This window comes from Tachypleus tridentatus, chromosome 2 (assembly GCF_004210375.1).
Source record: "Tachypleus tridentatus isolate NWPU-2018 chromosome 2, ASM421037v1, whole genome shotgun sequence".
NCBI lineage: Eukaryota > Metazoa > Arthropoda > Merostomata > Xiphosura > Limulidae > Tachypleus > Tachypleus tridentatus.
This window is the reverse complement of record NC_134826.1, coordinates 97,667,742-97,681,095: the sequence shown is the minus strand read 5'-3', so window position 1 is coordinate 97,681,095 and position 13,354 is coordinate 97,667,742. Positions and strand designations below refer to the sequence as shown.

The 13,354-nt window shown below is 31.6% G+C and overlaps 1 protein-coding gene across 4 annotated transcripts in view; it reads left to right on the top strand.

The window, feature by feature from the left end:
• Positions 1 to 13,354, top strand: part of LOC143244653 (uncharacterized) — a 116,235-nt gene that overhangs the window by 65,818 nt on the left and 37,063 nt on the right. For 3 of the 4 annotated variants that reach the window (XM_076489731.1, XM_076489730.1, XM_076489729.1), the window contains exons 13-18: positions 2,090 to 2,194; positions 3,158 to 3,289; positions 4,198 to 4,300; positions 8,269 to 8,447; positions 12,178 to 12,373; positions 12,730 to 12,774. In XM_076489731.1, the coding sequence (XP_076345846.1) occupies positions 2,090 to 2,194; positions 3,158 to 3,289; positions 4,198 to 4,300; positions 8,269 to 8,447; positions 12,178 to 12,373; positions 12,730 to 12,774 (760 nt within the window). The remainder of the gene's footprint in view (positions 1 to 2,089; positions 2,195 to 3,157; positions 3,290 to 4,197; positions 4,301 to 8,268; positions 8,448 to 12,177; positions 12,374 to 12,729; positions 12,775 to 13,354) is intronic. The other variant, XM_076489732.1, reaches the window with a different exon arrangement.

Genomic DNA, 13,354 nt, shown 5'->3' with positions numbered 1-13,354 from the left:
CTGTATAATTACTAAACCTACCAATCTTCTCTTCTTTCAGTTATTTGTTTCTAGCCGACCTGTTATCATGAATCTTCCAGTTCTTTGATTTCTGAGGACCATGCTTTTGTTTTATCCTCAAATATTCTCAATCTACCATAGGAATAATCATATTTAATGGCAAGTTGAACCACAGGAATTAGTAAAAGTTATTTCTTTGTTGAACACAAAGTTTGACCTTTGTGACTGACTCATCAATGGAAAGTTATTGGCACAGTCCATTACTTTTAAAGGGGAATAACAAGAATGTAGCATTTTCATAAACAGGGGGAATTACAGTCAAATTAGCTAAAAGTGTTTCAAAACAATGATAAACACAGATTTGGATAGGTTGCTACAGGAATGACATGTTTATAAAGGCAATTAAATTTAAAATATTTTTCATACTTTCTTAAAGTTTTTATTTCTGCTAAAACTGGATGTTGAAACTAAAGGTCTAAGGATTTAAAATATGCAACAAAATAAATTGTGATGTTTTTTTCACATTTAAAGGGTATATGCTACCTTAATACCTACAGCTCCCTCTAGTTAATATTTTAGTCACAACATTAAAATATAACTTTTATAACACTATTTTTGATTGGTAAACATTTTGATTCCAACGTATTTGGGTTTCTGGTAAAATGAATGTAAACATAAAATTTACAGAAATTGATTGAAAAGTACCATCAGAGGAGCTTATGGCTTAATTGATTAATTGAATTATGACTACCAGTTTGATGGAAAATAGCCATAAAAGTGTTATGCAAGAAAAGTATCTTTTGTTATAGTTGATCAATCTTGTAAGTAATGCAAGCAGATATTGAATACAATTATAAAGAGGTTAAGATTTCATTGTATAGGTCATTGTTTATTCCATGTTTGGAGTATTATTTTCAAACTTGGGTTCCTTACCGTAAGAGGAACATTGGATTGTTGGAAAGGGTAAGGAGGAGAGCTATCAAGGTAATATTTAGGATGGAAAGTTATCATGTAAAGACAGATTCAGATATCTGAAATTGTTTTGTCTTGAAAAATAGTTTGATTTGATTGAGTTGTTTAAGATTCTTAAAGCAATTGCTAGCATTAACACATTTGTTTTGTTTCGTTCTTAATGTTGAGAATGGTTTGACTAGGAGATACAGATGCAGATTTTTGTTAGGTAGGCATTATCTTCATTGAAAACAGCTATGTTTTTTTATAAATGGGTGGTTAGTTTATGGAACAGTTAGCTTTCAGATGAAATGAATGTATTTAATTTTAGAGTGTTTTAACAAAAGACTTTAAATATGTTTGAATCATAAGGGCTAGTTTTCATTATTATATTTTAATGTATAGTATGATTGAGATAAACCATTAAGTCTCTTGTTATACGTAATTTGTATGTATGTACGTGTATATAATATGTAGCTTTCTTTGTTTGTGACTACAGAATAAGTAATGTATAAGTGTCTTTTGAGGAAATATTTTGGTTAACATTTAGTGTTTTAATAGGTAAATGAAAAATGACTTGTGTAACATGGTGTAGTTTTTGTCTTATCTCTATGCATATATCAAAAACTGATGAGATTTTGTATCTCAAGTTTTTCAGTTAATATATTGTTGCTTATTATGTTAATGCTCTGTTTATTGATTGAGTTCAGTTTTGGAATCATGCATGTATTTTAATGGTTTTCAATGCATTGTCATTTTAATTTCAAGTCTAACAAAACACTTTTATTTTTATAGTTTCTTAGGTAGGAAATAACACACTTCAAGTTTTTGGTAATATTTTTTTTCTTCAGAAAATTTAAGTTCATTTAATTTTTGTTGATGTGTTTCTGAAAGATAAGTCTTTGTGCTTTGTTTCTTAAAACTAATTAGCTTGCCTAAACTGTGGTATTGGGAAAGTTTTGTTTCTGGTAGCACTTAATTTCTTAATATATTTTTTCTAGTAAGTATTTCAGCTATCTTTTGCATTGTTCCTGGTAGAAACATCTTTGTACATTTTTGTTATTTTGTTTTTGAAAAGTACATTGCATTAGACTTTGTGGTGTTATTTGTTGTTAATTCTCTTTCTTGTTTCATTCAGATATGCATGTGGGGGATATGTTTACAATGTTTCTTCTATGGCTGGAGAACCACTAAGTGAGAATCTGCTGGTTTTTTCATCTTCCCAATGGGGTGTATTTAGCAGGTATTCTTACCAGACAAATATTGTTTTATTTTATAAAAAATTAATTTCTAAAAATAAATTGACTTCTAGTTAAGGTTTTATATTCTGTGTTAGCCTGATTGAAATTGTTCTGAATTACAGTTTGCTTCACACTAGTCTTATAATGCATCAAAATGAAAGATTTAATTGAGTTGTCATTTGACTTCTTTGAAAGTTGAATTCAAATATATGTGTACATGTATGCTTTCTTACAATGTGTTGTGTTGCTGAAAATCCTGTGTATCTTTGTTGCAAAAGCAAAAACTGATGCAGAAATTTTAGTCATTGTGTAGAACCAGTAAACTCTTGGTTAATTTTCAGTGTACAACCTTCTTGAATTTCTTTAACAAACTTATATTAACAGAATTTTTCATTACTGATTAAACCAGTATGTTTATGGAAGAATTATTTCATTAGAAATATTAAAGCTACATATATGGAAAAATCTTGTTAAATATGCAACTTAGTTAGGTTAGGAGTAAATACTGTATGTATATTAGTTACTAAAAAGTTATTTGAAAGAATTCACCGTGTACCTAGTAATCTCACATAACAGATAACAAAGAAATGGTCGTAAAAGAAGCAAGCTCAAATCTCCACGAGATTTTGTGCTGAAAATAAACTTTTCCTTAATCCTAACTAGATCTTCTCTGTGAATGGGAGAACTAGATCTACAACAAGGTGATTTGAAACTATTATTGCAAATGAAACAAACAATATTTTTCATGTCAACGTTTAATGACTAGTAAAACAGTTGTACCTCATTTACTCATTCAGTGCTGCAGATGTTGTAATTATACCAAAGTGGTTAAGAATAGGTACAAAGAGTTTGTTTACTTGCACGTTATAATGTGAGACCAAACGTGTATATTTAAAAACTTGAATAAAATTCTTTCTGTGTTATATGTATGACATTGCTGTTGTTTTTCACACAAACTGCTTTAGGAATTTTGTGGAGTATCTACTGCAAGAAGAAGAGAGATCAGAACAACTCAATAAACATCAATTCTACCTTCAGACCAGTCCTGTTCCAGATGAATCATACTTAGTGACAGCTATAGTAAACTCACCATTTAAGTAAGCTTCAGTTAACTAACTGTATGTTCAAGTTATAGCTTTCTTTGCTATGTAAGAAGTCATTTTGTGTACTTTAAAAAGAACATGTAGAGCTGTCAAAGTCTAGAACTTTAAATGTACACATTTTGTTCAAACTATGATAATGACCTTCAGATTGTTGATTTGTTATTACACAGTTCACTCTACCATTAGAGACATATTTCATCATATTGAGTAATTAGTTTATGCTTTCATCAACGTGCAATGTGAAGAATTGTCTAGACAAATTTGGTGAAATAACTCATTTTGTAAGTAAAATTCATATAGAATCCCAACAGTAATTAGTTTGATTAATTATATTATTTAAATGTGTTCTTTTTTACTGTATTTATTTGACTTGTAGATCATTATAAATCATTTAGCCAGAAACTTATGGAAACACAAACATTTTCGTACGTAAACAGTTTAGAATACTATAATTAACAAGCCAATAAGAACAGCATTTGTTCCATTGATACTTCATGTAGAGACTTTTATTTTTCTTGCATATTAAATATATATATGTGTGTGTGTGTGTGTGTGTGTAATGTGTGGCTTTGGATTGTTATTATCCTTTAAAACTTACTTATTGTTGTGTTGATGTGTTTTCCTGAAGTTGTTTGCAATCTTTTCCATTTTGAAACTTAATCCTGATGAATTTGAGACTACATAAAAACAGATCAACACTACTTTATAGAAACTTGTAAATTCAGATGTAAATCACACAATCTTTATAATAGTTTGAATAGTATTAGAACTAATTCTCTTTTTATGGCTAATTTCTAATTGACAGTCCTTAAGGCATACCTTAATACTTCTAAGTCATGCCATTGTTCCTTTAATACATTACTTGTTCAAAATCTTTAACAAGATTTTTTGTTTTTCTTAAGTAAGACACTTAGAATGGGAGGAATTCGTCATTTTAAAAGATTTTCCAATACTGATATTGACAACTTGTGTCGACATAGAAATGATGCTGATTTTTGTGGCCAGGTGAGTTTTGACCTTTTTAAAGTTGTTGTTTTTTATCATTTTTGAAGAACACTATCATGTCTTGTAACTGTGTGTAGAAAATTAGTTTATTTTGGAAGGAAGGATTAATTGATGAATTACCTAGAATTTAAAGACATAGCTATTAACATGTGTAATTATAAATTCTACATTTATAGAAGAGAATTATGTTTTTATTAGTCAGTATAAGTAATGGTAGAAACTAATTAAATATCTTGGAATAACAGCTTTTGTTTATTACTTTGCTTTTATAAACTTAACATCAGATATAGGTTGTCAGTTTTTTTAGGGAAGGTATATAGTGTTCCTAGGTTAAATCTAGTATGTGGGCACTCAATTTTTGCAAAAACAAAAGGTTTAAGGATTTACTGTTTGGAAAGACAGGTGTAATTATTAATTAGAGATGGATTGAAAGAGTCAAGATATGGGTTTGAAGCCATATTAAAAATAAAATACTTATTGAAGATGGACTGAAAGTGACAAGTTGATTTTCATGTAGCAAAACTCTTGCAGATTAAGATGTATGTAAGTGAAAATAATTAAATAGTATCCAATTGAAAACAATTGCATTATGTGCAGCAATAACAGGTAAAAGACGAAATTGTGACTTCAGATGCAGTATCTTGCCTCTACATGCGTAATAGATTTTCTCACTCAATGAGGCCTGATATGACTATGTGGTTAGAGCACTTGACACATAGTCTGATGGTTTCATGTTCAAATACCCATACTACCAAATGTGCTAGCCCTTTCAGCTATAGTGGTGTTATAATATTACAGCTAATCTCACTATTCATTTGTAAAAGAGTAGTCCAAGAGTTGGCAGTTGGTGGTGATGACTAGCTTCCTTCTCTCTAGTATTTACTGTTAAACACAGATAGCCCTCATGTAACTTTGCATAAATTTCAAAAACCAAACCTCCATTAGTGCTGTTCTACATGTGTATTTTTTGTCACTTGTCTAGAAACTCCCATCTACACCATGATCAACATGATTCCTTGCATATTCACATGTACATGATCATATGACAACTCTCAAATAATAATAGTGCAACACACACCCCTGATGTAGAATACTCCTATTTAGTTTCACATAATCATAACTTCTCATTGAACACTTGTCTAGTGTGAATATTTTGAATTTGTGTTGATTTCACACAGTTTCTTTTTCCTTACAAAATAGTGCTTTCACATTTCTAGTCTTTTTTTTTCAGCAATTTAATGATTGTAGCTTATTTTCAAAGTTAACTTACAATTTTTTGTCATTTTATTTTTACTTTTTTGTGTTTATGACTTGTTCACAATCAATTGTGTACTTGGAATATTATGCTACAACTTCAGATAAGAGTGATGGTTTCAGCTGAGGATTTTTAACCCATCGTTCATCAAAAGATTTATCCTTGCATGTCTCTGTAGAACCCGTTTGTGATGAGGATAATTTTGGCAGCCTTTTTCCTACCTATGTTATGTATGTCGGTGTCTTTCTTGAAGAATCAGCTAGGCCTCCCTCATTCTTTTTGGAAATTATTTCTCACGTTTATGTTTTATTGTTTCCCCAGTATTGTACGACCTTGTCCACTTCTTGTTATGACTATCCCATTGTCCAATTACCTTGTTTTTCTTCCTTTTCCTATTATCAGGGTACATGCTGAACATTTCATTTCTCAATTGAATTTCATCTACAACAAGTCCCTGATCATAATCTCATTGGCCTACAATCAAGCTGGCCATCCCTTTTTTCTACTCCAAGCAGCTTTAGTTACTTTTACTTGTGTGGGGCAGATCTTGATGATTCTATACATGTATTCCACTCCTATAGTACCTTTCCTCCATACACCTACTTTCTAAAGCTCTTCGCTGGTTTCGTGAGGGATTTTTGGATGATAACGAATGAATAGGTACCTCCACATTAGCATAATTATCCTCCTCAGCCCTATCCCTTTACACTTGTTTTCTTTGTTATTGGTAGTGATGCTGTCATGTCTCAAATTTGTCTACTTTATACATATCTTTATGACCTGAGGCTGGCTTCCTTTCTCTGTAATTCTGGTTTTGTAACTATTCCTGAATCATTGGAGTGGCATATTGAATCCGTGAAGCAACACTCAACTCTTTCTTCTTTTGGTTGGTCATTTGTTTCAGCCTTCTCGTGTCCCATCTTCTCTACCTGCTTCACATCCTTTGCTTGTTCCTTTCTCCAGGGGCTGTTGGTTTATCACTTGGCTCACCATTGTATTCATCAATGCCAACAGTGCTAGTGACTATCCAGTGGCTTCCAGCCCAGTCAGGCATGTGGACAACAACTCATACATTCATCTCTCACTACCATCATCAGATGGCTGTTTCTTCCTTGTTGAGGCACTGCCTTCCACCTGTCACCATCCTCCAATCATCAGTTTATCTGTGACTAAGTAAGTTTCCTTTTCCCTCTGTGTTACTTTTGTTTACAGATACATGTTTCTTTTAGGTCTAGGATCCTGCTCAATACTGTGTATTGCCTGTCCAAACATGCTACTTATTGGTACATCAACAAAAAAAAATTTTTTTCTCACTACACAGCTGACCATAAGTCATACAGGGATATATTCTCTTCTACTTAGTGACTCAGTCATTCCACCTTCATGAGGTGGGTCTTGGAGATTGATATCGTTTAGTCCTAGTTCTGCTTGTTCTGTGAACTATGGTTGCTTAGGATATCACTAAGTGATACATTCACTCCAGCCTTTGTCCATTCCTATCTAAAGGATGATGTTGCTTTGGTTATACACTGCTACTACACATCAATAGTTTTGGGCCTAAGAGGTTGATTTTGTGCAGAGTAGTATGGCTAGGGTTGTATGGAATAGTGAGTGACTTTGGATTTGAGTAGGACCAGTTGACATAAATCTTTACATGTGTTGCACATGACTCATAATCCTACCTCAGTCATGGGTTTTTGTTTCATGCATTCTATGTGCAATGAGTCCTGGAGGTTAATGTTGCAGATATCCAATTTGATTCAGCCCATATATGTAATTTCTCATGATGTCAGCCAGTCATCCATGCATTTCAGCATCTGTAGGATCTTACAAAAATATTCATTTAAATCATCCATGCAAGCTAGCATTTCTACTAGGCCCAAAAGCATATTAATTAATTTAAGATGTAGTTTGTAAAAAATATTTTCAACATATGACAGTGCTACTTGGCTTCTGCACTGGCATAGAGTTCCCTCATTAATATCATTCCATTTTCACTACCACTATTTATCTAAATATCATTTTTTGCTTTAATAAGAATGTTGTCTTAAGTAATTGGATGTTATTTCTGTACTAATCAATGAATCTCCTAACCCAGTTTGGAATGTATCACCTAAAGCAGGTTCATATTTTAACAAAGTTTGCATCATTGTATTGAAAAGTTGTCACATATAATGAACTTTGGTAAAAAACTTTCTTTGGTGTTCCACAAAGTTTTATTTAGTTTCCAAATCTCAGTAACATTTGAAATATATAGCATTCCATGTTTTAACTTATGTGTATCTTTGTTTACTAATAAAGGAACTTCTTTTCTCCTTAGTTATTATTCAGGGTCTTTGTTTATGAATTGAAAATGAAGCTATCTTCCATGATGATCATTAAAAACCATTTCATCCCTGTTTCCATTTTTCTGGACAAGGGTTTCATTAACAGTGACTTGAAACTACATGTAATCTTTTAACTGCCCAACCTTGTCTTCTCTTGAACTCTCCTGGTGCAGTCAAATTTCAAAATGACATTAATCATAAATGAAAGAGATGTTTTATGCAAATAAAAACTATATTATTTCTATAATAACGTAATATCTCTACAGAGGGCTACATGAGTGGATAATTTAACATTTCTGTGTAAACTGACATTGTTGTCAGTGCAGAAAATAAATGTGTATAAAATGTGTATAGTGCTTTGAAAATATGTTTTATTTGTCTTGTAGGGTCCAGCTGTGTTTGAAGATCAGGATATTGAAGAGTTACACATTGCAGCACATAGGGCTTTCTTTGCCCGTAAATTTTACACTAGTTTTTATCACAAAACCAGAATGGCAGCTGTAAAGTTAGTTCGTCAGGAATATTATTCCGCACTAAATCGCTTTCTTGATATTTCTATAATAAGGTTAGTTGCTTTATTTAAATTGTTTGAATGACTTACTGATACTTGGTATTAAACTGTGGTTTAATTCATTCTTTGTTCAGATGTTCAGAAAGGAATGTAGGATATGAATAAATGAGCATGTTAATACGAGTAAACTATGTCATATAGTTATAAAGTCACAACTACAAGTGACATTTATCTTTAATGCATCAAGTTCTTACTGAAACAGGGTAAAAAGTCTTTACACATACATCACCAGTAACTCAGTCTTTTCTTTGGTTGTTTCTCTAAACAGAATTCATGCACAGTACATTCAAGAAAGCTGAGATTTTCTAAGTAAGCAGCTGCAAACATTTGTATTTGTAATTCCATATCTCAATTTCACCACAGTAAAACCACAGTGAAATTGCTTATTCAAGCAGTCACCTCTCTCTCTCTCTCTCTCTCTCTCTCTCTCTCTCTCAGTGTCAGTCAACATGATTATATAGTGTGTTGTGACCTCTACAATGTTTTCATCACTGCTACAGCTGTGTGTATATAGGTCTATTTCTACTGTTGTTCACATCTTCTGTCACCTGTTACCACTATATCATCCTTGCTAGCTTGTCAATGTCAGGTGTTTATGTATGTGTGGGTTGGATGATTTACAGTAGATGCCTGTGACTTATTGGTGATAAATTTCAACAATTAAAAAACAACAAGATAGTCCACTTGTTTTAAAATGATATATGCTAAAAGAAGACATATACACAAATGTTTTTTCTCACTGTTTATTATCACATTTAGGCTTCAGTCAGGTTATAAATACATGTACACATGTAGTTATAGCCTGACTGAAGCTATGTAGTATGGGATCTTATGATACAACAATACTCAGTCAAAACAAGAAAAATACTTAAAAGGTTTTAGTAACATGATGCAGTAATACAACAAGCACCAATTCCCAACAGTGGAACTACACAGTTACAGAAACAAGCCTGCAGTAAACTATTGCTTTTAAACATAACTAAATTTAATATTTGCATCAAACTTAAATTGACACCTGACACATGTGAAGACTATTAACCTTCAATTTAGTGCTGTAAAACTCAGATAAATGTAGGATACATAGAAATTAGTTTGTGGCACCTATGAAAAAATATTAGACAAATAGTAAGCAGTTTATTGGCATTTAACTTTCCCTAATTTCATTTTTATTAGCTGCAGTTGAATTGGTGAGTAAGCACTTAGAAAACTAGTTTTAAGGGAAGTAACTTAATATTTAATAGTTAAATTGAAACCAAAAAATACATTTAGCTTGGCATAATTTTTCAAATTCTAGTTAGATTCACCATCTTCATGATAATTCTGATTTGATTATGTTAGTCAGTATGTTTTTATTATCGATTTTATAATGTTTTACTACTAATAATCACTACTTGTTGTAGTTTAATATTTTTTTATTGTTTTTGACTATATTTTATTGTGACTTGTATAGAATGCCATCATAGACATGGCATCCACTGGGAAAGCAAGAGAGCACTGAATCCCATAGAAAACTAGAAACATTCTTTCTTTATTCATTCAGCATATGTATATGAATTTACAAGCTATTAACTCGTTTCACAATTTCACACTACTTATTGAACTTAAATTTTAATTTTAATAAAATTCACCAGTTTTTGTTTCAGCAGCTTTACTTAAAATCTCTAGATACCTACCCTATAGCTAAATATTGAGAAACATCGCTATTACAGTGGCCTCCAACTCATGTCATCAAAGAGGCTAGTGATATCCTGCTGACATTCCCTGGCCTTAACATAATGTGATCAGGGTCAACAAATTATCACTTGTCAGTAATATTGGCAGCAGTGTATAAAAAAGACTGATGCAGTCTTGCATACTTCCCATTAGAGAACATGGTCAGATTCAAACATAATTTACTATTATGGAGTATGTGCTTAAACTAACCTTAAAAGTATTGAACCCATCATCTCTAACTGTAGGAGCCTGCCTGTTCTCTTGATTGTAATGGCAGAGTTGAAGGTGGGTTCATCGTTTCTTGAATTTGACTTTGGCCTTTCCCTGGAAAAATTTCTGTGTAGATCTGTGTTTGTAGATTTTCTTCACATGTATTTTTACAAAAGCAAATAAAATTGAAAAAGAGGAATTGTACTGAGTGCTAGAGAAGTAGTTCTAAAGTCTGTTAGGTGGAACTCCAACATAAGTTTTGTAGTAGGTAAGGATTTGAGGCAATTAATGATTGAAATCACCAGATGAGGCTAGTGCATCAGTATAACTTTCTTTTATAGCTTGCAGTGAAAATATTTGCATACTTTTTATTGCCTATTAAGCAACAAAAATGGATGTGGACTAGTGGCCATAGGTCAGGATGTTCAACTGAGATGTTAATTGGTCCTGGCATAGTAACTACACCTACAACCAAGGAAAAACAGAGACTGTAATACTTTTCCCAAACAAAAATAGTCAGTATCATCTAATCAAAATTATGTTTTATTTATTAGCAGCTTCATTACTGTTGATTTAATTACAGTAATCTTATAGGAAGTTATCTGTTAATAATATCTGTAGCAACAAAATGTCAAAAGTGGCAGAATGTTTCGCTTGTTATATATCAAATATTTTAGAATATTTCTAGTTTTAAGAATTTTCATAACTTAACTCTTGCATTCATTTCTGTGTGTAAAAAAGTAAACTATATTTTAGTTTTGCAAGTTATTTTTTAGAATAATATATACTAAAATAAGTCCAATATATACGTTTATCTCACTGTTGATCACCACAGTTGTATCCAGAGCTTTAAATAATTGTATCCAAATACATACAGGTTGGTTCAGTTACTACAGCACTGTATTGAGAAAGTGGAATAAGTAGGAAAATTCTGAAACCTTTAAATTGTATTGTCTGCTGGCAAGCCACCTCTATCTACACTGAAATTAAAGTTAATAATTGTTTTCATGTTCTTTGTAACATTTGTTAACTAAACATTACATGTTGCTAAAATGTCAATCCTAAAATACTTCAGTAGAAAATAATTGTTGAAATAGTTTTTTGTTGTTTTTTTTTATTTATTGATATTTGATACAGAGGTATGCACTAAATAAATAAAAGGTGCACACTGGTCATGATAGGGTTAAATGTCCATTTCCTTCTGATACAACTCTGATTGTATTAAATTCGTAGGTCTGGCATGGCCTTGTGGTTAAGTTACTCTGCTTACAATCTGCAAGTTATGAGTATGTCTCCTAAAACTTAATTTGCTTTCCTTTTCAGCCATAGGAGTGCTATAATGTGATGGTCAATTCCACTTCATGTTTGTAAAAGAGTCACCCAAGAGTTAGCAGTAGATGGTGTTGGCTAGCTACTTTTTCTCTTGTTTATCACTTCTAAATTAGGAACAGCTATTGTAGATAATCCTTGATTAGCTTTGCATGAAACTCGAAAACAATCAAACCAACTATATTAATGCTTAATCAGAATATTCAAACATGAAATAATTATTTAATATTACAATTAATTAATTTGAATCTCTGAGACTTGTGACATGTTTTTCAATCATGAATTATTTATTTAATACTAATCTTAAAAACTCTTAAAACCAACTAATCAAAAATTTATTTTTAAATTTCATTTTTGAACTCTCATGTATGCACAGAGGCTAGGGTTTTTAATTTAAGCCAAATAGACTAATTCCAAATTCAGATGCCCTAAGTGGTAGTACAGAACTAATTATGTATTATTTTTATTATAGGAAGTTAGCAGAAGTGGTTATTCAGAAACTTATAAAAGAGAACACTACTACCCTTGGTCAGTTTGAAGTGCTTCAGGATGTTCTTAATTTTCGAGTTTTTCCTTTTATTCTTCCACCTAGTTTCTGTTGCTTTCTTCCTCATCAAAGAGGGTTTAGAAACACTGTTCAGTATAAATACTGGATTGACTTTCAAGTTGTAAGTATAAATTATGATAAATGATCTTAGAATTAATGCTGTACTCGTATGTTCATAATTAAATTGAAAATATTTTTTTTTACCCTTATCATTTGTAACAAGATGCCATGTTTAGTGAATTTTTGTGTCATTGTACAGCTACTAGCTACATTTCACAGTTAAATATTATGTTAAAAATGTTAGAACAATTTCAAACATTTAACACATTATTATGAACATTGGAAGGCAGTTGTTTTGAGAATTGCAGAATATAAGAACATTAAGAAGAACAATTTGTTTAGTGTCTTAAAAAGCTAAATAGTCTAAAGTGAATATCTGCTACAATAAAATATGATTGATTTTTCCCGTGTTTTCAGGCCAACAATGATTTTTCAGACACTCGTGTGATTCGTGCATCATTGGTAAGTGTGAAGCATCTAAATTTCACCAGCCAAAGACAGCAACAATAATAAAATTATAGACAACTTACAGTTTGATGCATATAGTATAGACTAACCGTCAATGGTTTAAAACTGTTTTCAGTTTAGCAACCAACAGGCTTTCTCTTATTACAATTACAACTTATCATGAGCTTTACTTAGCATACTAAAATAGTCACTTGGAACCTCACAGTTACATACAGAGAGCACATGATCTGCAACACTGAAAGAAACATTGTTACATTCTGTATATTTTCTAATATTTGAGTGGTTAACCATCTTGTGGCTAAACCAATGTCCTTCTTGACACAACAAGAATACTTAAATGTCTACACTTTTGAGCACACTTAAGCAAATTTAATAAGAAAGGGGAAGAAAAAAAAAAGAGAGAGAGATAGATGGATGTATATATGATCAAACAGGCTAGTTTGGGTGCTAAAGAACAGTAACTAACCTTTTCTTGTGTTATCATGGAAGCAGTGACTGGGTAAGAATCCTAGTGGAATCAAACCTCTACAATATTGATGTTATGCAGATAAAACTTTTACTATGTTTCAATCTA